This window comes from Ovis aries, chromosome 3, assembly GCF_016772045.2.
Source record: "Ovis aries strain OAR_USU_Benz2616 breed Rambouillet chromosome 3, ARS-UI_Ramb_v3.0, whole genome shotgun sequence".
Lineage (NCBI taxonomy): Eukaryota > Metazoa > Chordata > Mammalia > Artiodactyla > Bovidae > Ovis > Ovis aries.
Genome location: NC_056056.1, coordinates 12,379,833 through 12,405,424, shown reverse-complemented (window position 1 = coordinate 12,405,424; position 25,592 = coordinate 12,379,833). Strand labels below are relative to the sequence as shown.

The 25,592-nt window shown below is 58.2% G+C and overlaps 1 protein-coding gene across 1 annotated transcript in view; it reads left to right on the top strand.

The window, feature by feature from the left end:
- Positions 1-8,956: 8,956 nt before the first annotated feature.
- The window catches only part of CRB2 (crumbs cell polarity complex component 2), a 24,543-nt gene continuing 7,907 nt past the window's right edge, over positions 8,957-25,592 (top strand). The window contains exons 1-9 of the mRNA XM_027966459.3: positions 8,957-9,093; positions 15,777-16,100; positions 18,733-18,928; positions 19,076-19,215; positions 19,882-20,067; positions 20,250-20,363; positions 23,128-23,985; positions 24,073-24,581; positions 25,146-25,311. Coding sequence (XP_027822260.2) covers positions 8,991-9,093; positions 15,777-16,100; positions 18,733-18,928; positions 19,076-19,215; positions 19,882-20,067; positions 20,250-20,363; positions 23,128-23,985; positions 24,073-24,581; positions 25,146-25,311 — 2,596 coding nt within the window. The 5' untranslated portion in view covers positions 8,957-8,990. The remainder of the gene's footprint in view (positions 9,094-15,776; positions 16,101-18,732; positions 18,929-19,075; positions 19,216-19,881; positions 20,068-20,249; positions 20,364-23,127; positions 23,986-24,072; positions 24,582-25,145; positions 25,312-25,592) is intronic.

The following is a 25,592-nucleotide window of genomic DNA, read 5'->3' as shown; positions in this document are numbered from 1 at the left end:
CTTTCTCCTTCCATCCTTGCATTGCTTTACCCTGTCCCCATAAGACACACCGGGACATCCCCACTCATGCTCTCCCATGGGGTGAGGAGGGGGTGGGGGCTGAGCTGGGGCTGGGGGACACGGCTCCCTGAGCTACCTGCCCACTACCTGTGTGGGTGGGGGGTGTCTCTGCACTCTCCACACTGACCTGGATGTCAGCACCACCTGGATGTGAGCAAGGGGATGTAGCTGTTCAGCCCAGAGTGTCAGCCTGTGGCCACAGGGCTGTGTGTGTGTGTGTGTGTGTGAATGAATGGGAGTGCGTGTGTCTCTTATGTGTGAGTGGCACGTTTGTATGATAGGTGTGTGTTGAGGGTATTTCCGAATCTTGTGTCTGCAGTTATTTGCAGGGGGTGTGTGTGTTCCATGCAGGTGTCTGTACATATTTGAGCTTCAGATCTGGAAGGATCAGATGTACGTGTGTGAGCGCCCGTGTATGAGCGTGAGCATGTTCGTGTATGTATTGAGGTGCTCTGGGTGGCACTGCATACATCTATCCAGGCAGGTGTAGGTCTATGTGAGCAAATCTGTGAGCCTGTGGAATCTTGAACGCGTCCAGGTATTTGCATATCTGTGGGATGTGTGTGTGTATATGCGTATTTGGTGTGTGATGTGTGCAAGACACACAGGAGTATACAGAGAGACCCCCAAGCTTGGGAGTGGGGAGTCTTTGTTGCAGGTCCAACTCTGTCCTGTGACCTCAGCTAGACCGCACCCCATCTAAATTGCTGGCAACCGGAGCTTCGTTATTTATGAGGCCTCGACTCAGGGCTCCTGGCCCAGAAGAGGTGGCTGGCAGTGTGCTCTAATGGTGTTGTGGGCAGGTTTTGTTACAGGTTATTAAAATCCTGTTAGCATTATTTTGGGCTTGGATTTGCTCTTTCCATCCGACTGAAAAGGAAATGGATTTTCTGTTTCAGTGTCTCTATTTGTTATTCATTCTTTGTTTTCATAAAAATTTAAAAGATTGCACTATTTAGACTCAACTCGGGAGACCAATCACTTTTCCAAAAAGTGTGATTCTGCCACTCCCTTCCCTGCAGCCAGAGCCATCCTTCGACCCACCCACATGCCTAGCTGTCCTGACATTGCTCCCTGGTGGCCTCCAGGCCCCCGAATGTGCCCCACCTTTCTGGTCACCTCTGGGCCACCCTTGCTCTCTGCACTCCAGCCACACTGCTCTCTGGCCCCTCCTGGAACCTGCCAGCCTCCAGGCCTCTGCCCATGGACCCCCTCTGCCCCCGGGGTGCCAGGAGATGTGGGAGGTGGCACACAGAAACCTCCCCCACCCCAGGTTCGGTAGGAAGGGTGGGGGTGGGCACTGGCCCGTTCTCTAGTTTGGGAGATGCTCTGACTTGGGGAGCTCTGCTCCGTTCCCCTCCCCCAGGTGGGGCAGCAGCGCTGGCCTGGATTGGTGTTGCCTCTGACAGTTGTGTGACTTTGGCAGCTCCCCTTCTCCCCGTGGGATGCACAGAGTGAGACAGGATGGGCTCGCAGCACTCCTTGCCTACAGTCCCTTAACCTCTGTTCTCACCTGCCTACCCCCCAAAATGCTCCCCCATCCTTACGAGCTGAGGATGGAGGATGAGATGGCCCTGAGACAGTAAGCCACTGGACTTGGGCCAGGTCCTGGCAGTATCCCCAGAGCCTGCTTCTGAGCGGTGGGGTGGGTCCAGTCCCCCTTTGAGAAGGGGGTGGCAGCTGGCAGCTGGTGGGCGAGGGAAGTCTGGCCTATCTTGGAACGCCCTCTAGTGTCTGCAGAGGGGCCTGCAGCCCATCCTTCAGAGCAGACAGAGGACTGGGTTTGTCTGGACCACCCTGCCTGAGCCATCTTGCCAGCCTCTGTCTCCACCCTCATCCATTCATCACTGGGGGTTCACTAGGCTGGGATTCGGGTACCTCTGGCCTTCTCCTTCTTTCTCAGCCCCAGCAAATATCACGTTCTATTGTTCCTGCTGCTCAAATGCCCACCCCCATCTCTGTCCTCTACCTTCCTCTCTCCTAATTCAGACCCCCCTGACCTTCTCCTGGAATACTTCTGCTCCTGCCCTTCTGCAGGGCGCCTTCCTCACGCCTCCCAGAGGGCACTCTGCCACATACAAACCTGATTGTGTCACCTCTCTGCTTTAACCCCTTCTGTGGCTCCCCAGTGCCCCCAGGACAAAGCCCAGCCTCCTTGGCACCTTACAAGCTCTGCGTGAGCCATCCTCTGCTGATGAAACGGCCTCTGATCACAGCCGCTCAGGCAGTATTTCAGCTGTCTGCCATCCCGCAGGTACAATGGCACGATGCCTTCTCTCACACCTGACCTTTGCCCACATTGGGTCTCCCACCAGGTATGCTTTCTGCCTCTCCTCTCACCAGAAATCTCCCACCTCCTCTAGCAAGCTGCCTTCCGACAGCTGGCCTCTATGTCCTGGGGCTCCCACCAGGCTCTGAGCTACTGCCTTCCAGCACTCTCTGGGCATCTATTTACTAGAGGTGAGTTCCCCAGGGGCAAAGGCCGACTGGCTCTCACTTGTGTATTAACCACCTACTACATGCTCTTCCTCAGGAGGGAATAGACATCTTGCTGGAAACTGGAGCATGGCATGGCCGCTCAACGCTGGGGCTCTGAGTGAAGCTGTAGGGTGCGCCTGACCAGACCTGGGGGAGACTGAGGCTGCTCTGAGGCAGTGATGTCAGAACTGGGTCTTAAAAGAATAAGCCAGGTGTCAGCACACCATTCAACCAGGGTGGGCTTTCCAGGGAGCAGACCCCGGGAGCAAAGGCTAATCAGCCAAAAACCAGCTGGGGAGTGTGAGTGAGTGTGTATGTGTGTGTGTGTTCGGTTGGGGGTCAGGGGAGGGGGCAGGTGGAGCTGGTGGTGAGGGTCCTCCTCTGCAGAGGGAAACAGGCAACTGCCTGTTGAGGATTAGGGCATCAGATCCAGGAATTTGAACTTGGCCAGGGGGTAACTGGAGCCAACGACTTGGGATTTGGAAAAGTCCCGCTGGTGGCTGGTGGAGAACCCAGGAACCTTCTGGGTGCCATTCTGGGAACTTGTGGGGATACGTTCAGTTGTGATGACTGGGGGCCCCGCAAGCATTTGGTGGTGGGCCCTGGATGCCGGCCACCCTGTGATGTGCAGGACTGTCCCCACCTTGGAGGATGTCCCGCAAGACTGTGATTTCCGAGTATCTGGCCAGACATTCACGTGGAGGAAAAATGCCTGTTTGTAAGTGTCTGAGCCCAGGACCCAGGTATAGCTTGCACTGGAATAAGAGCACTTTTGCAGGAATGCTCAGAGTTTTAACATACACTGCATCTGCTAGAAATACAACTTTCATGTAAATTGAAGAAAGACTGCTCTTTATTTTGTTCAGAACCTTGCCCAGAGATGTCACCATTTGGGAAAATTACCTACTTAATGTCAACAGTACTTGTGGTATTTGAGCTGCTAATACATCATACTACATAGGTCTGCGTGTTGGGGCTGTTGCATGCAGGGGGGTTCCATGCGTAGGCGCAGGCTTCTCGTTATTTTATCACATCTTCCAGTGTAAATCAATTAAGTGTATTTACAACTAGAAAGATCTATCATCTTCAGTTTAACCAACGCTCATTCTGTTCTTAACATGTGCCAAGCACTGTTCTAAATGCTTCATGAATAATTACTTATTTAATTCTGATAACAACGCTATGCAGTCAAGTGCTGCATAAAGCAAAAAAAACCTTTTTTTGACTGGGGAGCTAACTGAGCACAGAGAAGTTAAGTGACTTACCTATGGTCACACAGCTGGGAAGTGGAGAAGCAGGCTTTGAACTGGTGTCTGTAAACCACCAGCCTACAAGGCCTCCCTCGTATATATTTCAGCCAGGGCGCTGGGATTGTTTTCTGCTGAGGAACGGCACGCACATGCACGTCATTTCATTTCGGGGTAATAAGGGGTGTTACAAGACATTTGTTACCAAGGGGGAGTTGAAACAAGGTTAAGAACCACAGGTAGAGAGCTTGGCAGAGAACTGGGCTGCTCAGGGAGCTCACCGAGGAGGGCTGTCTGAGATAGGCAGGGGGCTGGGAGCAGACCCAGACGCACCGCAACATTCTGTGGGGGGAAAGCGAGCAAGGACCAGCCAGGCAGGCAGGAGAGAAGCAGGGGAGAGAGTTGCAAGATGGAGGGAGTGGGTGACAGCGAGGAAGGCCTGGAGAGACCCAGTGAGGCCAGGGCTGAAGGCGGCCCCTCACTTGGCCCCAAAGAGACCAGGGTTACCTGAGCAGAGAGTGCCTCCACCGGAGCTGCGGTCGGAAGTGCACCCAGGGTTGGAGGAAGGAGCCGGAAGCCCTCCGCCTCCCGCTGCCTCCCAGCGTGGGGGCGGGGACGGAGCCGTTCGGAGAGCCACCGGCATCACCAAGGCGGAGGGGTGCAGAGCGGGGGGCAGACAGTAACCACGCACGTGCGAGGGGAGATGTAGTGGCCTGCTGGGGGCGACCAGGACAGAGGTCACCTCCCCTCCCCCGCCTGCCCTGGGGGCAGTAGCCCTCTCTTCACAGAGCTCGGAGGTAGACACTAGTATTGCCCCAGTTTACAGATGGGGAAACTAAGGTTCACAAAAGTAAAGACAGACCAACACAGTCTTGCCTAAGGGCACAGGGCAAAGTCAGGATTCAAATGAATGGGGCCTGATGCCAAAGTGGGAGCTCAGTTATGTCCAACTCTGGGACCCCATGGGCTGGGAACCTTCCTGACCCAGGGATCGAACCCGTATCTCCGAAACTGTATCTGAGGGCAGGCAGATTCTTTACCACAGAGCCGCTAGGGTAGGAGCTACCGAGCACTAAGCTTTATGACTACATCTCCCTACGGTTGGTGGGCACCCACCCCCAGACTGGGTGCCCCTGACCAGGGTAAGGAAGTGTAAGTGTTAGTCGCTCAGTCGTGCCCAACTCTTTGCAACCCCACGGGCTGCAGCCCACCAGTCTCCTCTGTCCGTGGGATTTCTCCAGGCTGGAGTGGGTTGCCATTTCCTTCTCCAGGGGATCCTCCTGACCCAGGGATCGAACCTGGGTCTCCTGCACTGCAGGCAGACTCTTTACCGACTGAGCTACAAGGGACGCTCTCTGACCAGGGAGCAGGCAGCAAACATCTCTTGAGCTGAGTGGAGTGCAAGTAGTCGCCCTCCAGTCAGAGGTACGGGAGGGGCAGGGGTCGATGACAGGGTGTCCTCCGCTCGAATCCCGCCCCTGCACTGATTAGCTGTGGGACCTGGGGCGGCCAGTCTCACCTCTCTGAGTCTCAGTTGCCTCATCCATAAAATGGGGTCAATTCTGACCTTGCAGTGTCCTTGAGGGGATAAAATTAGGTCATGTGGGCTTCCTTCTCCCTTCCTCAGTCCCACCCCAGGTTGGGAGGATGGAGGAAGTGGGCTCTCCCGAGGGACCATCCTCTCAGAGGCGCTGGCCTACTCCGACCTGCTCTTCTCCAGATCCAGGCCGGGGACTGCGTCACCACGGTCCGCTGCGGGTAACCTCGGTCCTGCCTACCGCCCGCCGCCCACTCCCAGGCCCTTGCTTCCTGCTCACTCGGGCTCCCTCTGCCGGTGTGTTTAGTTCTCGCATCCCTCCCTCAGCGTCCTCATCGCCCGCCTCGGTGACCTCCAGACCTCGCAGGACACTCCCCACTCTGGCCACAAGGTGGCGCGTGGCGGCCACAGGACCGGGCGTGGGGCAAGGGCGGGGTTGGAATTGTTCAGTCGTAAGTCGTGTCGGACTCTTTGCGACCCCATGGACTGCAGCACGCCAGGCTTCCCAGTCTTTCAGTGTCTCTGAGAGTTTGCTCAAACTCATGTCCATTGAGTCAGTGATGCCACCTAACCATCTCATCCTCTGTCACCCCCTTCTCATCCTGCCCTCAATCTTTCCCAGCATCAGGGTCTTTTCCAGTGAGTTCGCTCTTCGCATCAGGTGGACAAAATATTGGAGCTTCAGTTTCAACATCAGTCCTAAAAATGAATATTCAGGACTGATTTCCTTTGGGATTGACTGGTTGGATCTCCTTGCAGTCCAAGGGACTCTCAAGAGTCTTCTCCAACACCACAGTTCAAAAGCACCGATTCATCAGTGCTCACTCAGCTTTCTTTATAGTCCAACTCTCACATTCATACATGACTATTGGAAAAATCATCGCTTTGACTAGACGGACCTTTGTCAGCAAAGTAATGTCTCTGCTTTTTAATATGCTGTCTAGGTTGGTCATAGATTTTCTTCCAAGGAGCAAGTGTCTTTTGATTTTATGGCTGCAGTCACTGTCTACAGTGATTTTGGAGCCCAAGAAAATAAAATCTGCCACTGTTTCTACTTTTTCCCTGTCTATTTGACATGAAGTGATGGGACCTGGTGCCATGATCTTAGTTTTTCGAATGTTGAATTTTAAGCTTTTTCACTCTCTTCTTTCACCCTCATCAATAGGCTCTTTAGTTCCCCTTTGCTTTCTGCCATTAGAATACTATCATCTGCATTATCTGAGGTTGTTAATATTTATGCCGGCAATCTTTATTCTAGCTTGTGATTCATCCAGCCTGGCATTTCCCATGATGTACTCTGCATGTAAGTTAAATAAGCAGGGTGACAATATACAGCCTTGATGTACTCCTTTCCCAATTTTGAACCATTCTGTTGTTTCATATCTAGTTCTAACTGTTGCTTCTTGACCTGCATACAGGTTTCTCAGGAGGCAGGTCAGGTGGTCTGGTATTCCCATCTCTTTCAGAATCCACACACAGTCAAAGGCTTTAGTGTAGTCAATGAAGCAGAAGTAGGGCTTAGAATGGGAGCTCAGAAAGGCACCCTTCTAACCCTGGAGCTCACTGTAAACATGCGGGTGTTTGTGTCTGTATATCCAGAGACCCAGGGGGCTGTGGAAAACTTGGGGTCCTCCTGTTCTCTGCTTGGGGCTGCCTGGATCTCTGAGAAGCAGAATAAAGAGTACTTGCTTCAGCTCATTAACACCCCCATTTTATAGGAGAGGAAACTGAGGCCTAGAAAAGGCATTCACGTGCTGGGGTCACTCTCTAGTCAGTAGTAGAGCTGGGCTCAAACCTGGATCTGTTTGGCTGATGAGACTGCACTTTTCCCAACGGGGTGGAGAAGAGCTTCCTTGTGGAGCAGGGAGAAGTGAGAGAATTAAAGATGATTTTGGTGGGGAGCTCCAGAAACCGGGGTTTCCCTGGTGGCTCAGATGGTAAAGAATCCGCCTGCAATGCAGGAGACCCAGGTTCGATCCCTGGGTCGGGAAGATCCCCCTGGAGGAGGAAATGGCAATCCACTCTAGTTCTCTTGCCTGGAAAATCGCATGGACAGGGAAGCCTGGCAGGCTGCAATGTATGGAGTCACAAAGAGTTGACAGGACTGAGCAACTAACACTTCACTTGTAAAAACCAAGAAGCAACCCCCACCCCATAAGGACCAAGACCAGAGGGTGAAGATGGGGCAGGGATTGGACAAGGGCCCGCCCAGGCCTTTGGTTCCCTCTCTGAGCACTTCCTGTCGCTGAAGGACAGCAGAGCCACCGCTGCCCATGACCTGCATGACACCTGCCGCTCCTTTCCCAGAACCGCTACGGGCCATTGCCCATCCCACCCACGTAGCCTGGAGTTCCATCAATTACTCAGGTCTGTCTCTCCAGACTGTGCCCTTGGGGTGTCAGGGACACATACAGAGCCCAGCAGAGGGCCTGGGAGGCCCGAGTCCATGGTCACTGAATTGGAGCATGAGGGATGAGTTGGCAGGGGCCAGCTGCTCATTTCAGGAAGTCCCTTCAGTGAGGGGATTCTCCTTTCACCACAGCTGAGGGCAGTGGAAGAATGGGCTGCGTTTTGATGTTGCAGTGCCTTTGAGATGACCTAGATTCCTGGGTCCAGCTCCTCAAAAGAACTCCTCCTCTCCACGCAAATAAATACTATTCCCCTCTCCAGCCTGGAGCAAGCAAACATTAAGTGCAGCAGGAGACTATAAGGTTAGACAACAAGAAGGACTTCCCAGCAGTAGAGCAGGGAAAGCTTGCCACTTAGAGCTGCCGTAATGGGCTGCCTTGGACTGTAGGAAGGCTTCTGGAGTCATAAACAGCAAAGGCGAATATGTAGGCAAAGGGGAGAAATAGAAGAGACTCAGTTTGTCTGGTGAGGGGGTGGTGAGAATGGGGGCCTTAGCCTGGGGGCTGAGGTGAGAGGGGCTGTGTGTGGCAGTGTGGGAGTGCAGAGAAGGGGTGGGGGTGGGGAACCAAGGGACTCTGAGAAGGAAGAGATGCCAGGAGTTGGTGGTGGACTGAATGTGGGGAGGGGGGCTTCAGCAGCAGTGGGGAGGGTGGTAGGGAGGGGGTGGGCCCCTTTGTGGGTGGGAGGGAGCCCTGGGAGGGAGCAGGATGGGAGGACCAGGCTGAGTGGTAGGGGCTTCGGCTTCCAGCAGAGGGGAGGTCTAGGAGGGGAGCTTGGCCTGGCTGGGGAGGGAGCTGAGAGATGATGGGGAGGGGGGCAGGGTGGGATCGCTGGGAGGATTTGGGAGTAGCTGGATCCTCTGGTGAGAACAGCCCCCAGAACAGAAATGTCTCTGGGAGGCTGAGGCAGCAGGACCTGAGAGGTGGGAGGACAAGGCGGTGGAGGGGGGCGGTTAAGGAGGGAGAGAGGGGTGGGCCCTGAGATGAGGTCAGACCCACAGGGGCCCCTGAGGCCTCATCTGGAGTCTGGAGCCCGGGCGTGGGGGTGAGGGGTGGCTCAGACCCCTCCTCTAGAACGCTGCTCAAGGTGGAGCCGCCAGGGAGGGCAGGGGAGGAGGAGGGGGGAGGGGGAGGGGGGGGGGGGGGGGCGGGCGGGAGGGGCCGGGCCTCTGTCCACCGCATTAGTGCTGGTTGGAGGGAGAGGGGGGTGTGGAGCCAGCCTGGCCGCCTGTTCCCACAGCCGCGGAGCAGAGCGCTGCCATGGCGCTGGCCCGCCCTGCGACCTGGGACCCCAGGCCCTCGGCCCCTCTCCTGCTGCTGCTGCTGCTACTGCACAGGGCCCCAGTCCTCGCCCTACCGGCTGGTGAGTTGGGGTCCCAGGCTTGGGGGGCCTGGGGCTAGGTCTGTCCACAAAGCAGACATCCGAGGCTGTGGGGCTGTCCATGTGGGCGCCAGGCCCAACGGTGGAGTGCACAGGTGTGCTGCTGTGGGGCGCTGGAGCGCGTGCCGTCCAGGGGGACTTTCTGGGGGGATCTTGGCCAGCTGTGGTCCCTGTGGTCTGGGTAACGGGTGGGCTGTTGTACCCTGTAAGGTGGGGGGTGGGGGGCGTTGGGCTGGGGTGTTCTGCCTGTGAGGCCCGAGTCTGGGGAGTCTGATGTGAGCTGTGTGCAGGTTGTGGACGGTGGGTTTTGGGTGCATTTAAGTTGTGAGGTGGGACAGCTGTCCCGCACGAGCCGGGAGTTGTGTCTGAGGCTCTGTGGGTGTGATGGGCTGTATCCCAGTGTGAGCTGTGAGGCATAAGTTATCGAGTGGGATGAACTGTCTCTGCTCTTGACATAGGGTCATGGGGTGGGGGCCGCAGACCCCAGCCCAGTGGATTGCGGTGGAGAAGAGGGAAAGAGACCCAGGGTTTCTGCCTGCCTTGCTTTCATGGGTGTGTGTGTATGAGGGACAGGGCTGGGGATGCTCTGGGGTCCCTGGGGGGTGGCTGGGTACTGTTGCCCCCCACACTCCTGGTATTCCCAGATCAAGCTGAAAGGGCTTTGTGAAGCCAGACTCTGTTCACCAAGAGGTTTTTGCTTTTGTCCAAGTGGATTTACGGGTGCGCGGGCTGGAATTCTTCCTGGGGGGTCTGGGGACGCTTTGTCTTGGTCACTATAGCTACGGGGCCAGGCCTGGGAAGCCTGGCGCAGGAGGGTGGCCTGCCCTCTGCAGCCACTGGGGGAGCCCCCACCTCCTCAGAGTCCCTCCTGGCCCCTACCTGTGACCTTCTTCAGCCTCCAACAGGGCCCAGCTTACAAAACCTTTGTCTCTGCTCCCCTCTGCCGGGCCCCTGGGGAGGATGGCCCCCCCCACCCCCATGTGCAGGGGAGGAAACTGAGGTGAAGGGAGGGATAGGGGCTTATAAACTGGGCCCTGAGGCAAATCGAAGAGGAGCTGGGGACCTGCTCTCTGCACGAGGGGCACGGAGCCCTGGTCTGGGGATCTGGTGTCTGTCCCCAAGCCGACAGTGCACACATCTAGATCACACACGTGCACACGTGCACCTGCACACACACGTGCGTGCACAGGCACTCCCCTCCACAGCAGCGGTCAGGTGGCGTGCACCAGGGCACACACCACCATATGAACAGGTGTCCACAGGCACATAGACCCAGCACACACGCACGTGAGCACACACACCCACCTGTGCGTGACACACACAGGTGTGCATTCAAGCGCTAGTGTGCCTTCACATGAACCTTGTGGCAGGGTGCACACCGAGTAGACGGGTGCTGCAGAAGGGAACGGACACTGATCCACACGCTCACCCCCACCTAGCCCAGCTGGGACCCCCAGGGCTGGCCTTTCCCAGCACAGGGAGCCCCCTCCCTGGAGATCCCCGGAAAGCTTGGGTGGGGGTGCTACGGCATGAATATTTCTGGAGACCAGGACCCCAGGGCCTGACTGCCAGGAGGGCAGAGGCGGGAGATGACATCATTTGAAAAGTAATTTCCATTCCAGAGGGGATGGGGTTCTGGATGCCCTGGGCCTCCGGCTCTGCCGCCCACCCCTGCCAGGCCCTGAGCGGGGCCCCTCCGTCTGGGCGCACTCAGCCACAAAAGCCTGGCTGGTTGCTAGGAGAGCACTAGGCATCTTGGAGCACAGTGGGGCATGTCGGGCTCTCACATCCCTCCCTCCCTGCTGCCTGCACACCCAGGGAGCCTGGCTGACAAAGGGGTGGGGAGTCTAGCCCCGAAACCCAGCTCCTCCTGCAGCCCGAGCTGCGTGGGCGCCTGGAAGACAGAGGCGGAGGAGAAGGAGCCACACACCCGCGCCCTAACATCAGGGTGTGTTGGATGGTCACTGTTTGCCCCATGTAAAGATAGTGAACAAATAATACACGAGCCTTTACATGGCAGGCATTGCGCTACTGGACTTCTGCTGTTGTTCAGTTGCTAAGCCGTGGCCAACTCTCTGTGGCCCCCTGGACTGCAGCACGCCAGGCTCCTCTGTCCTTCTCCCCGAGCTTGCTCAGATTCATGTCCATTGAGTCGGTGATGCCATCCAACCATCTCATCCTCTGCTGCCCCCTTCTCCTGCCTTCAATCTTTCCCAGCATCAGGGTCTTTTCCAGGGAGTCAGCTCTTCGAGTCAGGTGGCCAAAGTATTGGAACTTTGGCTTTAGCATCAGCCCTTCCAGTGAATATTCAGTTCATTTCCTTTAGGATGGACTGGTTTGATCTCCTTGCAGTCCAAGGCTACTGGACTAGCATGATGGAATTTAATTCTCACAACAGCCCTGTGAGGTCAACTCTGATGCCCCCAGTTTACATAGGGGGAAAGTGAGGCCCCAAGAGGGTCAGTAGCTTGCCCAGAATCACACCTGGTGTGTGGCAGGGCCACGATTTCACAGCCGCCTATGGGGCTAGTCTATGGACAGTCACCTCTCTTCTCTGTGCTTCTGTCTAGAGGCAGGAAACCAGCTCATGCTGAGAGCTGCTACGAGAATTCAGCAAGAAAATGCAGGGGTCCTCTAACTTATGTTTGGCGTGAAACCCCATTTCAAAGGAAATTTTAGACAGAAGCCAGAGGCCACTAACAGTTAAAAGCGGCCTGTTGGGGTGGCAGGCCTGGAAACCCAACTGCTTGGCCTCACCCTCCTTCCAGAAAGTGCCTTCCTCCACGGCCCCAGCCCTCTGAGATCAGGGTTTGGAAACACTGGGATTTGCCGATGCGGACAAAGGATAGGCAGTGGATCCGTGACGGCTATTGTTGGGATTATCAAAATGCTGCCTTTTAACCTCAGGAGATAAACATTCTTGTAAAAGACTGTCCCGAACTCTCGTCCCTTGTTAGAGTTCTTTAGCCCTTTCCCGACAGCTCTCAGTCTCGCTGCGGTGTTTTCAGCCCTGCCCTCGGAGCCTCGTGCTACTAGATGGATAGTTTTCTCGCTAGAAGCATGTCTTAAGGGATCTTGGGTGGCTTCTTAGATATATTCTCTTTTTGCCTTGTCAAGATGAGAAGCTTCACAAAACCCACCTTCAGCAAACACTTCTCATTAGTTGCCAGTTCTCACTAGGCCTATTACAAGTGCGCATAATGTAGGCATTACTAGGCACCAGCAAGGCCTGGAACACCCTGGGATTGCTAGCAACTGGGTTCAGGATGGACAGGGAAGACTGCCCACTCCGCCCAGGCTGATATTGGAAGCTGCACTCTTAGGCAAACCTTCTGAGCCTCGAGTCTCTTTCAGTGCCTGGGGGAGACTGGGCTAGAATGCTCTAAAGTGACAATACGTGGGTGGCTAGAGTTTGCAGGATGGGAGTTTCGGAAGCATTGGGAGATGTGGCCTTCTCACAAGTCTAGAAATGATCTGCTGCTTAGTTTTTCGAGGGATGATCCCGGGTGAGTTAAACAGAAGTTTTCTTAATGGCCCCCATCCTTTCCAGTTTGACTCAAACTCAATAATGTGGTAATAGATGTAAGACCCGTAGCACAGCTACACAGGCACTCACTAAACGGTTCCTGTTACTATAATCCTGTCCTTTGCACGAAGAAAATTCCTTTCCGGGAGGTGGGTTCTGGGCCTTCCAGGGCAGGGCAGCAGGTCCGAGGGGAGGGGCGAGTGTCCGTTAATCCTTCCCTGGCCAGGGCGTCCCAGGCAGCCTGAGAGGTCAGGAAGGATTTGTAAAGATAAGCACAGGCCCCTTGTCACCCTGGCAACAGGCCACGCCCCTCCGGCCAGACCAGGAAGGCCCCTCCTCTGACCCACCATCCTCACCTCTCCTCCCCTCAGCCCTGGTGGAGCCTGGCCTCCTGAGCTGGCTCCCTGAAGGCAGAGAGCCAAGGTCAGTGCTTGTTCCCAAGCCTCAGTGTGCAAAGAACTCCCCAGGGAGCATGTTGCAGTGAAGATTCTTGGGCCCCGGAACCCAACAGTTCTGCATCTCTGGGTCTGGAGTGGGGCCCTAGCATCTGTATTCTTAATACAGGCCCTGGGGTGATGCTGGAACCCCCCAGGGTGGAGGTTCTGGAGCAGTGAGACCTGGGTTTGGATTCCAGGCCCTCTTGGGAAACTGTGAAGTCGCTTATCTCTGAGCGTCACTTTCCTCAACTGTGAAAAAGGAATGATAGCACTGTCTACCCCCTAAGGTAAATGTGAAAACAGAGATTACACAGGAGAGATGGCGGTCCCTCTGGTGCAGACTGCCGCACCACCGCATGCCTCCTGGGACAGAGGGCTCCCTCCCTCTCTGCCTGCAGGAAAACTCCTTCCTCAGTGGGGCCAGGCTCTGTCTCCTGGGGCCACCTGCTCCTTTGGTGACAAAGCACCTTCCCTATCCCCCCAGGCGCTGTCTCTCCAGTCTGCTCTGAAATAGAGGGTTCCAAATCGGGGGCCAAAGCTCCAGATTGGGGTGGGATCCCCTAGGATGGTCATGCTTTCCTGGTGGCTCAGCGGTAAAGAATCCTCCTGCCAATGCAGGGTATTTGATCCCTGGGGTTTGACCCCTGGGTCGGGAAGATCCCCTGGAGAAGGAAATGGTTACCCATTCCAGTATTCTTGCCTGGGAAGTCCCATGGAGAGAGAAGCCTGGCAGGATACAGTCCACGGGGTCGCAAGAGTGGGGCATGGCTAAGCAATTAAACAACAGCAGCAGAAACCCTTGGGTTACACTCGTGAGGAGTGACACCTTGTCGGGATCAGATGAAGGGCCTGCTGGCACAGGACCCAGGAGACAGGGCTCTTCACGGTGGGCGCTGTGGTTACTGTGCTGATCCTCCTGAGGGTGCTGGGTCCAGGGACCCAGGTCAAAATGGCCAGAGTTCTCACTGAAGGCTCACTGGTGCCCAGCAGGTGCTCACGTCCCCTCAGTGGCTCCTCACAACACCCACAAGGTGGACACTGCTCACACCCCACTGTTCATGTAAGCTGGCATGATGCCCATCACAGCATCTTCCCCCTCCTTCAGACTATTTAGCCCTGGGGGACTATGCTCTGTACTGACCAGCCACCATGGCTCAGGGTGGGAAAAAGAAAGACAAGCTGGCCATAAGCCCCTCCCAGAGGCCCAGAAGCCCCCTGTCCTCACCCAGGAGACCAGCCTTGGGGGAGTGGGTCTGTGGGCAGAGAGAGTCTGTGAACCTCAGCGCCCTAGGTCGTCTTGGCCGGACAGTGTTTCAAACCCTCTGCCCCCCTTGCTACAGGCCTGGCCCTGGGTGGGTGCTTGCCCCAAGCCCCTCTTAGTGGGAATCTCCAGGAGTGAGCCTGTGTGAGTTGTACCACGTGCTTTGGGAGCCGGGGGTGGGGCTGACAGCGGGTCTCTCCCTGGATCACTGGCTGGTTCCTCTGTCTCCCTGCCGGTGGACCGCCCTGCCTGCTGGAATGTGGATGACGCCTGAGAGGCTGTCGAGCCTTATCTGGGGGTCTTCGCTGGGGAGGGGAGGGGAGGCACAGGGCTTGAAGCTGTGCTGGGGCCTGGTTAGTGTCTGGATGACAACCTGGGTGGGGGTGGGGCACCTTGGAGCACCAGGTGCGGGGGGCTGGGGGCGAGGGTGTGCCTCCTTCTTGGAGGCCGCTCCCCTCCCCCATCACGTACTGCGTTCTCTGCACGTGTGGGCACTTGACTGCCGTCCCAAGGCTTTCAAGCCGCCCTCATCCTACCAGGCACGTACTGTTATCATCTCTCAGTAGGAGAAACAACTTGCCCGAGGTCTCACAGCTTGTTTTGAACTAGGGTTTGAACCCAGGGCTCTCTGCCTTCACAGCTACTAAGTTCTTACACCAGCTTGACACTGACAGGCTCTTAGCAAAGGAGGGCTGGAGGGAGGCGGGCGGCAGATCAGGAGGTGACCCTCTAACAGAGGGAGCTCTGCCTCGTGGAGATGTGTCCAGTGGCTGGAGCCGGGAGTTTGGTCAGCATGTCTCACTACCTGCCCTGTACCCTGTGACCGCGGCCAGTGCTCACATTTACTGATGGCGGGATCCGGTGAGAAGTTCTGGGAGGGGAAGCGGGGTGGAGCGGGGAGAGGGGCCTTTGAAGTCCTCCATCTCCAGTTTCACATAGGGATGGAATTACCAGACCCCCAGCGGGAGTGGCGGAGTGGGCAGTGGGAGGCCAGGGACCCCTCCCCAGGTGGGGCTGAAGCCTGCGGACGGGACCCTGAAGGCTGAGCCAGGACTCAGGCCAGAGACCTCACTTTCACACTTGAGCCTGGACCCGCTCTCCTGTAAAGTGGGCCCGACAGGGCCTGCCTGCAAGGGGTGCTGCAGGGATGCGTGGGCATTGGAGCACGGAGCTCACAGGGTCAGGGGGCATCTGCTCACTAATTCTGCCTGGGGAGTCAGGCAGCCTGGGTCCTCCTTTACGGAGGAGACACTACCCAAACCATTCCCAGATCTGGGTGCCTGCTGGGACCCTGTCTGTAGACCCCCTGGCCCTCTCTTCTGAATGCCGACGACCTCCGCTGCTCACCAACTCTGGGATCTGGGGATGGGCCTGGGGGTGGGGAGAGGGGTGTCCCAGCAGCCCCCGTCCACCCTGCCCAGCCAGTCTCCTCTCTCTGCAGGGACGGTGACTTTGGAGACCCCAGGAGCCTGCGCCTCAGACCCTTGCGCTCCAGGGACCAAGTGCCAGGCTACAGAGAATGCTGGCTACACCTGTGTGCCCCCGGAGCCCTGGGGCTGTGCCAGTCAGCCATGCCACCACGGCGCTCTGTGTGTGCCCCAGGGCCCAGGGCCTGATGACTTCCGCTGCTACTGTGTGCCCGGATTTCAGGGCCCACACTGTGAGCTGGACATTGACGAGTGTGCGTCCCGGCCCTGCCACCACGGGGCCACTTGCCGCAACCTGGCTGACCGCTACGAGTGCCACTGCCCCCTCGGCTATGAAGGTAATGGCCCCAGCTGTCCCCGGAGGCATGTGTAATGTTGGCCCCGTCAGCGACTCAAAGAGGTCAGATCGTGAATTTGGCTTTGGCCTTAGCGTAGAGACCCCCGCTAGGCATCATGGCAGTTCTGGGGTGTACCCACTCTTTGGTCGTGCTGAGGAACTGATGCTTCTCAGGCTGCCCTGGCAGCTCTGGATGAGAATGTGGGTGAGTGAGGACTAGCACGGTGCCTGGCACAGATCAGGCACTGGACAAATGTTATTTCAGCCCCTTGTGGGGTTCAGGTGATGCTGGGGGCGGAGACACCCTTCAGGCGTCTCTGGGACTAGAGTACAGATAGGCCTGGTTTGGCTTTAATGAGGACACGTCTAGACAGTATTTCCAGTATCGATTCACTCCAGACCTGTCATTTGGTGGCTCATCTGATGCTTCGAGAGCGTGAACACCCCTGGAATGGTTCAGGTTGTCACGCAGAGCCCTCTCCCCCGCCCCCGACTCCTGTGAGTAGCCTCCCCGCCACAGCTCCTGCAGAGACACTGGTGGTCTTGCTCAAACTGTAATGTAGATGTACCCCCAGGGATCTCTGCTGTCTTGAGGGGGACAGTTCCCTCCTCCAGAGTATGTCCCTGTCCCAGTCCCATCCAGACTCCAAGTTGAGAGCAACCTGGAGCAACTGCCTGCACGTCGGAAAGGAGAGCACAACTGGGACGGGTCTTGTGGTGAGGCTGGGTTTAGGGCAGCCGGGAGGCTGCAGTGTGGACACTCTGGGGTCCTGAATTCAGATGACTCCCTCTGACTGCAGAGGGCAGTTTGAGGTCACTCAGTCAGGCACACAGACTGGGGGGCTGGGCTCCAGGAGAGGAGCCGTATCATGGAGAGACATCTCGGCGCACAGACGAAAAGGAAACTTCGGAAGTGGGTTCTGTGTACCTTTCTTGTCACGGGAGAGTGCAGGTGTCTGGACAGATTAGTTGTGGATGTGTGAGGAGGTCATGCAAAAGGCCTCTGTCTCTGCCAGCATCCACGGGTGTCTGGGCTCCCTGAATACATTTGTGGGAACCGTCTGGGAGGGGGGTGCCAGCAGGTGTGTGCGTGCCCGGATGTGCGGTGCTGACGCTTTGGGTAAGGCTTTCTGGGTGAGCTGAGGATGTGAGTGGGGGCAGCATCTGCTGTGATTCATTTCCTCCTCCTTCTGCTCTGAGCCAGGCGGGGGAGGTTGGGATTCCAGGCTGGGCCTGGCTCCCCCTGGCACAGAGGGTGGGAGTGGGGCTGGGTCACAGGAAGGAGGGGCTCTGCTTTGTGCTCACTGAGCTGGGAATGGGAGAAGGTTCCAGCTGGAGCCAGCTGGGTCCCTGGCCCCCCATGACCAATCCCACTGAGGGAGCAGAGGCAGGGCCACTGGAGTGTTCGATGGCAAGTGGGCTCCATGATGAACTCTGGCAGCACATTTCCAACCTCTGAGCTCCTCTATCTCCCTTCATCGACACAGCCCCTCCCTCAAGAGTCTCCCAACTGATTTAATTTTGTCCAGGACTGAGAGGGTTCCCAGGACACAGGACTTTCAGTTTTAAAAGCAAGACGGTAGTTTGGCAGAAACCAACACAATTCTGTAAAGCAATTATCCTTCAATTTAAAAAATTAATTAATTAAAAAAAAGCAAGACGGTACAGGGAAAACCCGAAGGAGCTGGTTACCTTGGTCCAGCATCTTTCATTGGGGAGTGCCTCTCGTTGCTGGGGTCCCTCCTTACACCCTCCACAAAAAGCCAGCAGAGCAAGCCTTCTAAAATGTAGAAAGGACCCTATAAGTCAGCCGCCTAAGACTTTTAGGATAAGGTCTGATCGTGTTACTTGGCCCCAAGGCCTGTCACCACCCCTTTCTTTCCCCACCTTCTCCACTCTCCCCTTGTCTTCGCCAACAGTCTCCCTGGAATCCAACTACTCGCATAACCCCTTATCCTAGTTTGCTGCTGCTACTGCTAAGTCGCTTCAGTCGTATCCGACTCTGTGCAATGCCATAGATGGCAGCCCACCAGGTTCCCCCATCCCTGGGATTCTCTCCAGGCGAGAACACTGGAGTGGGTTGCCATTTCCTTCTCCAAAGCATGAAAGTGAAAAGTGAAAGCGAAGTCTGTCAGTAGTGTCTGACTTAGCGACCCCATGGACTGCAGCCAACCAGGCTCCTCCGCCCATGGGATTTTCCAGGCAAGAGTACTGGAATGGGGTGCATTGCCTTCTCCCTATCTTAGTCTAGCCAATGCCTTCTCATCTTTCTCGATTCCCCAGGCTAAGACCCTGACTCTCGCCATCACACGATCTAGCACGTACCCACAGTAGCTCTTATCAAAATAAAAAAAAATCAATCCTCATTTATGTAATATTGATTAATCCCCCGTGTCCCGGGTTAGACTGCAGTGAGCTCTAGGGGGCAGGGAGGCCTGTGTTGTTTCCATCTCACTGCCATTGCTGGCTCAAGAAACACCTGCTCTGGAAAGACGCACCAACGGATCCTCTCCGGATCCTGGCATTCCGCTGCTGGTCATACTGTCTGGAGTGGGTCTGGGGTCAGCCTGGCTCGGCTTCTTCCACTCTCCCTCTGGGCGTGCAGCTGTCCGTCTGTCTCGGGCCCTGTCCAGGCGTGACTTGCGAGACGGAGGTGGACGAGTGCGCCTCGGGGCCCTGCCTGCACGGGGGCTCGTGCCTGGACGGCGTGGGCTCCTACCGCTGCGTGTGCGCCCCGGGCTACGGGGGCGCCAGCTGCCAGCTGGACCTGGACGAGTGCCAGAGCCAGCCGTGCGCACACGGGGGCGTGTGCCGCGACCTGGTCAATGGGTGAGCGGGAGGCCGTGCCCCCCGGGCGGGGAGGCTGCGCGGTGGGCCGGCGCGGGGGGGGGGGGGGGGGCGCGAGGCAGGGTACGGTGGAGGCAGGGGGCTGGGGGCTCGGGCACGTGCTCAGCTCGGGCCGCGCGCCCCCTTTAGGTTCCAGTGCGACTGCGCGGACACGGGCTACGAGGGCGAGCGCTGCGACCTGGAGGTGCTGGAGTGCGCGTCGGCGCCCTGCGCGAACAACGCGTCCTGCCTGGAGGGCCTCGGGAGCTTCCGCTGCCTCTGCTGGCCAGGTGTGTGCGCATGCGCGCTCGCGCGCCCAGTGGGGAGGGGGCACAGGCTGCGGCCGCCCGGCCTGGGATGCCCGTGCGGGAGTGCGCTGGTGCAGAGTGCGCGCACGTGACTGCAGCTTCTCTGGGCCTCAGTTTCCCGATCTGCGAAGCAGGGCTGATCACAGAACTTACTCCTGGGCTGTTGGGAGCCGCTGCTGCTGCCGGCTCGCGCAGTCCTGTCTGACTCTTTGCGATCTCATGGACTGTAGCCTGCCAGGCTCCTCTGTCCGTGGGATTATCAGAACACTGGTGTCCATTGCCATTTCCTTCTCCAGGGGAACTGTCTCCCGACCGAACCCAGGTCTCCGGCTTGACAGACGGATTCTTTACCACTGAGCCACCTGGGAAGCCCGTTGTGAGGAGAGTAAATGAGTAAAGCCCACGAAGCCTTGGCACAGGGCCCTGCAGGAGCAGAGTGCTCAGAGATACTAGAAATACTAGTGATACTAGTCACATGATGCTGGTGAAGGCGGTCCTGGTCACTCCTGTCTCCTGTGTGCCTCTGTCTGAGTATCCGGATTGGTGTTCTGAGTTGCTGTCCCAGCCTGGCCCTGGCGGGCCTGGTGGCAGTGGAGCAGTGCTGCTTGGTGGCCCCGTGTGACCTGATGCCCATGTGTGTGTCCCTAGGCTACAGTGGCGAGCGGTGCGAAGTGGATGAGGACGAGTGTGCAGTGGGCCCCTGCCAGCATGGGGGCCGGTGCCTGCAGCGCTCGGATCCGACCCTCTATGGGGGCGTCCAGGCCACTTTCCCCGGTGACTTCAGCTTTCGCCAGGCTGCTGGCTTCGTGTGCCGCTGCCCTCCAGGCTTTGAGGGTGAGCCCCCTGCCCCACTTCCGAGAAGCAGGTCTCTAGTGTCCAGGTGCAGGGGAGGGATGCTGGAGCTGGGTTCAAGCATTTCTCTCTGGTCTCAGTCTCCCTAGCTGTAAAAATGGGCCCTTTCCAGTTCCAGCTGGGCTCTGAGGGGGCCGAGGGAACCACAGCTGGGCCTCTTGCAGGGAACGACTGTGGCGAGGATGTGGACGAGTGTGCCTCACGGCCGTGCCTCAGTGGAGGCCTCTGCCAGGACCTGCCCAATGGCTTCCAGTGCCACTGTCCAGATGGCTACACAGGTGCCCAGGGTCGGGTGGGCACTGGGGCAGGGCCAGGTCAGAGTTGGTGGGCCTGGGGCAAGAAGAGCCCTTCTGGCTGATGTGTGGAGGCTGGGTTGATGGGGTTAAGGACATTAGGGAGGAGGTGGGGCGCAGTGGCCCAGGCAACAGGAGAGAGGGCTGGCTTAGGGGTGGGAGTAGAGGGAAAATGTTTCGGAGTGCAGGTTGAGAAATACTTATGAGGGGCACGCTCCAGGTCCTGAGGGTTATTCCAGGCATGAGTGGGAGGTGTCAGAGATGCTGGCTGAGTTTCTGCCCTGGGTGGCACTGGGTAGAGGATGGTGGGTTCAATCGTCCACCTTGAGTCTGTTTGTGGAGCACCCATGGGAAGGAGTCTGGGTTGGGGGCTGGTGACCCGGGGTCTATGGCACAGGACAGGGTCCTGAGACGGGGTCAGGAGTGTCATCCTGGCAGTTGGGGTCAGAGGTGGCCAAGGTTGTCTGGGAGGAAGTGTAGGGTGATGGGCAGAGAGAGCTCTAGACACCTGACTTCGAAGGGCTGGGCAGAGGCCGAGGGGCTGCGGGGAGGGGGACAGAGGAGGTGGGAGCAGCAGGGGGCTGTGTGGGCGGAGGGTGGGGGGTGTGTTATGGAAAGCTGGGGGACAGTGTCTGGAGAAGGGTGGGTGGGAGCTGGGCCTGCAGCAGCCTCTCCCTGCCTCTGGTATGGTGGACACATAGACACACAGACATCCTTCCCTGCAGACACTGATGAGCCGGAGAAGCGTCCCTGTTCCTCTGGAATGCCTGTGGTGCCTCCCCCTGCCCGCACGCATTCCTGCTCAGAATGCAGGGCCTCCTCTCCCTGGCACGGTTCCTGGGCACCCGCTCCCCGGCCCAGGGGAAGGAGGGGGTGATCACCGCCGTCCCTTCCACACTCGCCCACACACAGATGCTGGGGTTCAGCCTCCCACTCCCAGGTGGCCAACACCCCTGGGCACCCTGAAGGCCCATCTCCTCCCCCCGGCCCCGTGGCTGGGGTTCCCTGAGTCCTGCCCCAGAGGCAGCGGCCTCGTGGGTGCCTGGCACACAGTGGGCCCACGGCAGCACACCCTGCTCTGCAGAGCTCTCTCTGCAGTGTGCTCCTCCTCAGCAGGGTCCCCTGAGCTCGGGCTCTGACCCCCCCGCCTTACAGAGGAAGCTGGGGGGGCTCTTGCATGGGCGTGTCATCGCCCAGGTTCAGTATGGTCAGCGGAAGCCCAGCTCCTCCCCACGCTGAGCTCAGCTGACGGGTGACAGGGAGGTCAGCCCTCTGAGGTCAGGGCCTGGGAGGGGGAACCCCGGCTGTGGGGCTGGGCTCCTTGCCATCCTCCCTTTGGGTTGTGCTGGGCGTGGGGGAGGCCAGTGCCTGGCATTCCTGAGTCCGCGCTGAAGGAGGAGGCGGCTGGCCAGGCAGGGAGCACGGCTCCCCAGCCTCGGTGCCCGCCCGCCACTCTCAGCCTGTCTGTGGGGACATGAAATGGGGCTGCAGGCTCTGGGGACCTTTCTGCGGGTGTTGTGGCTCCTGGCAGGTAGGCAGGGTGGGGCCCTCGGGCAGGTGGAGGTGGGGTGCTGGGGCCAGCTGTCCCCAGAAGGTGGCGGTGGTGTTTGTGGGCTGACTGAGGCCAGGATTCAAATCCTACTGGCTTCTCTGGGTTTGGGTTCCCCCTGGCTGGAATACGTGAGCAGGTCTGGCCTCAGTAGTTGTGTGGAGGTTGTGACTGAGTATGGGTGGGGCTGTGGCCTCTAGATCCACGCTGGGGCCAGAGTACCTGACCTGGGGGCTTCTGGAAGGGAGGGTGACCCCACTGCCAGAGTGAGGGCCCTAGGGCAGAGGGCCGGGGGTGGCATTAGAGCCAGGGCCTGCTCCAGTGCCACAGACGTGTACACCCACCCCCGCTCCCTCTTCCACTTCATCGCTCTGTTGACAAGGGCCATGCCATGTCCTTTGCCGGGCACCAAGGATGTACTCAGGGCCCTGGAGGAGATCTCAATTGTGTAAACAGATATTTTCAATCCAGGGTTCCGGGGAACTGTGCCTGGGAGTAGGCAAGGAATTGGGAGGGATACAGTAGCTTGTGGTTGAGGGCCAGAGAAGGCCTCCTAGAGGACTGGCCATTTGAATTTGGGTTTTGCTGGATGAGTAGGAGTTTGAAAGGCAGGGTTAGGGAGAATGAGGCATGCCGAGCAGAGGGAGCAGTATGCGTGAAAGCCCAGAGGGCAGGACTTCCCAGGAGATGCTTGGAGGAACAGGCAGCTCAAGGTCTGTAGGGAGGCGGGTTGACATCTGAACGCCTGACAGTGCCCAGGCAGTGAGGGATCGTGAGTGCCAGGGTGAGTGATGGGACATTACGCAGCGAAGGAACTGGGCCAGATCCCGCGTTAGCTCTCTGGCTGCTTGTAGAGTTGGATGATGGAGGGGGTTCTGAAGACTGGTGAATTAGAGGGCACTAGACTGTGGCCCAGAGAGTTTGTGAGTCTGGGAAGGCAAGGTGGGAGGAAAGCAGGCACTGGTGAGCGCATAGGGGATGGACCACACAGGGCCTGGAGACTCACCAGATGTGGGAACGAAAGGAGCATCCTGGATTCCAGCCTCCGGGGACTTCCGAGGGCCTCGAGAAGTCTTTCGAGAATTGGGAATGGGTTTGGTTGATGGATACTGAGCTCCTTGTTCCAAGAGGCAGGTCGGCTCTGGGTCAAGACTGTGGTTCTGGCCTTGGTGCTGAGCCTTGGCCTGGTCTCTCCCGAAGGCCCAACGTGTCAGGAAGACATGGACGAATGCCTGTCGGAGCCCTGCCTCCACGGTGGGGCCTGTGAAGACACCGTGGCAGGCTACATCTGTGGGTGCCCCGAGGCCTGGGGTGGACCGGATTGTTCTGTGCCACTCACCGGCTGCGGGGGCCACACTTGCCCACCGACTGCCACCTGCATCCCTACCTTCGAGTCAGGGGTTCACAGTTACACCTGCCGCTGCCCACCTGGTACCCATGGGCCTTTCTGTGGCCAGAATACTACGTTCTCCATGGTGGCTGGGAACCCTGTACGGGCTTCAGTGCCAGCTGGCAGCTCCCTACGTCTGGCCCTGAGGTTTCGTACCACGATACGTGTGGGTGCCTTGGCCACATGCTCTGACACTCAAGGCAGCGTGGAGCTGGCACTGGTGGAGGCCAGGCTTCAGGCCACACTCCATGGCAAGAATGTGCTCGTCCTGAGGCTGCTGGAACCACCCCTCAGTGATGGCCACTGGCACCGAGTGGAGGTGACGCTCCACCTGGGGCTCCTGGAGTTGCGGCTCTGGCACGAAGGCTGTCCCGCCCGGCTCTGTGTGGCCTCCAGTCCCGTGGCCACGGCTGCCCCGGCCCCCACGCCTGCTGGGTCCCGCTTCACCCAGCTGGGCGGCGTGGCTTTTGCGGGCTGCCTCCAGGATGTGCAGGTGGATGGGCATCTGCTGCTGCCCGAGGACCTTGGTGAGAACGTCTTCCTGGGCTGCCAGCACCAGGAGCACTGCCAGCCTCCGCCTTGTGCCCACGGAGGGGTCTGCGTGGACCTGTGGACTCACTTTCATTGTGACTGCCCCCGGCCCTACAGTGGTCCCACATGTGCCGATGGTGAGGAGGGGCCAGGTGGGCCCCAGGGCAGCGGCTGTGCCTGCCCTGGCCTGCAGGCCTCACGCCTGGCACCCTCTCTCCCTGCAGAGGTTCCTGCTGCCACCTTTGGCTTGGGGGGCACCCTGAGCTCTGCCTCCTTCCTACTCGACCAGCTGCCAGGCCCGAACCTCACCGTGTCCTTCCTCCTCCGCACCCGGGAACCCGCTGGCCTTCTGCTCCAGCTCACCAACGATTCAGCTGCTGGCCTGACAGTGTTCCTGAGTGAGGGCCAGATCCGGACGGAGGCGCTGGGCAGTCCTGCTCTGGTGCTCCCGGGGCGCTGGGATGACGGGCTCTGGCACCTGGTGACACTCAGCTTCGGGCCCGATCAGCTGTGGGGTGTGGGGCAGCAGGTGCACATGGGCGGCAGGCTCCTCCCTGCTGACGCTGAGCCCTGGGGTGGGCCCTTCCGAGGCTGCATGCAGGACGTGCGACTCAACGACCTCCACCTCCCCTTCTTTCTACCACTGCTGGGGAACTCCAGCCTGCCCAGCGTGCCCGGCCGCGGGCAGTCCTGGAACCTCACCATGGGCTGCGTCTCTGAGGACACATGCAATGTGAGTGCCAAGAGGAAGGGATGGGTCCTTTTTCCAGGATCTTCCCTGCATCTCTGGGAGTCAGCATGCCCTTCTACTGGTCAGGGTAGCACCAGGAGGTGGGGTGCCTGCCCACGGTTCTAAGGCTGAAGACAGAGCAGGGTTCACTTGCATTTTTCCGGCAAGCTGATCTTGCCCTCTGGTAGTCCCCATACCTCCCCTCTCAGTTGTGGTCTGGGACAGACACCCTGGCCTGGGCAGAGGGCTAACCAAGACTTTCTGCAGGAGTTGTTTGGTAGACAGGGACACCCGGGGTCATGAACAAAGCACCAGCCCTAGAATTGGAATAGCCTGGGTGTGAGCTTGGGCTCCTCTGTTTACTGCCTTGGTGACTCAGGCAAGTGGTTTCTCCTGAGCCTCAGTTTCCTCATCTGAAAAATGGGAATGCTAGTTACTTTTCTATTTATTTGTGAGGAGGTAATGTATCTGCAGTAGGTGCCCAGTGAAGAGCCACTGTAGGGATGTTTATGGTGGGAGGATGCCAGCCCCAGGCCTGAGCCAGTCCCTGTCCCGATTCTCCTGCAGCCTGAGCCCTGTCTCAATGGTGGGACTTGCCTTGTCACCTGGAATGACTTCCACTGCACCTGCCCTGCCAACTTCACCGGGCCCACATGTGCCCAGCAGCTGTGGTGTCCTGGCCAGCCCTGTCTCCCTCCTGCCACCTGTGAGGAGGTCCCTGATGGCTTTGTCTGTGAGTGCCTGCCCTGGGCGCCCACATGCTGGACACCCGAGCTGGGTTAGATCTGTCACCTGCCTCAGGGCTCAGGGACGGTAGACAGGATGGTAGCAGCCCCAGTCCATTGCACCCAGACGGGCTTTCTGGAGGAGGAGAGCACTTGCTAGGTTTTCAAGGGCGAGTAAGACCTTGGGCACAGGGAGGGACATATCAGCAAGGGGGCAAAGCATGTGCAAAGGCCTGTGAGGTTTATAAGAACTTGGGACTTTCTGCCAAGGGCAGTGGGGAGCCATGGG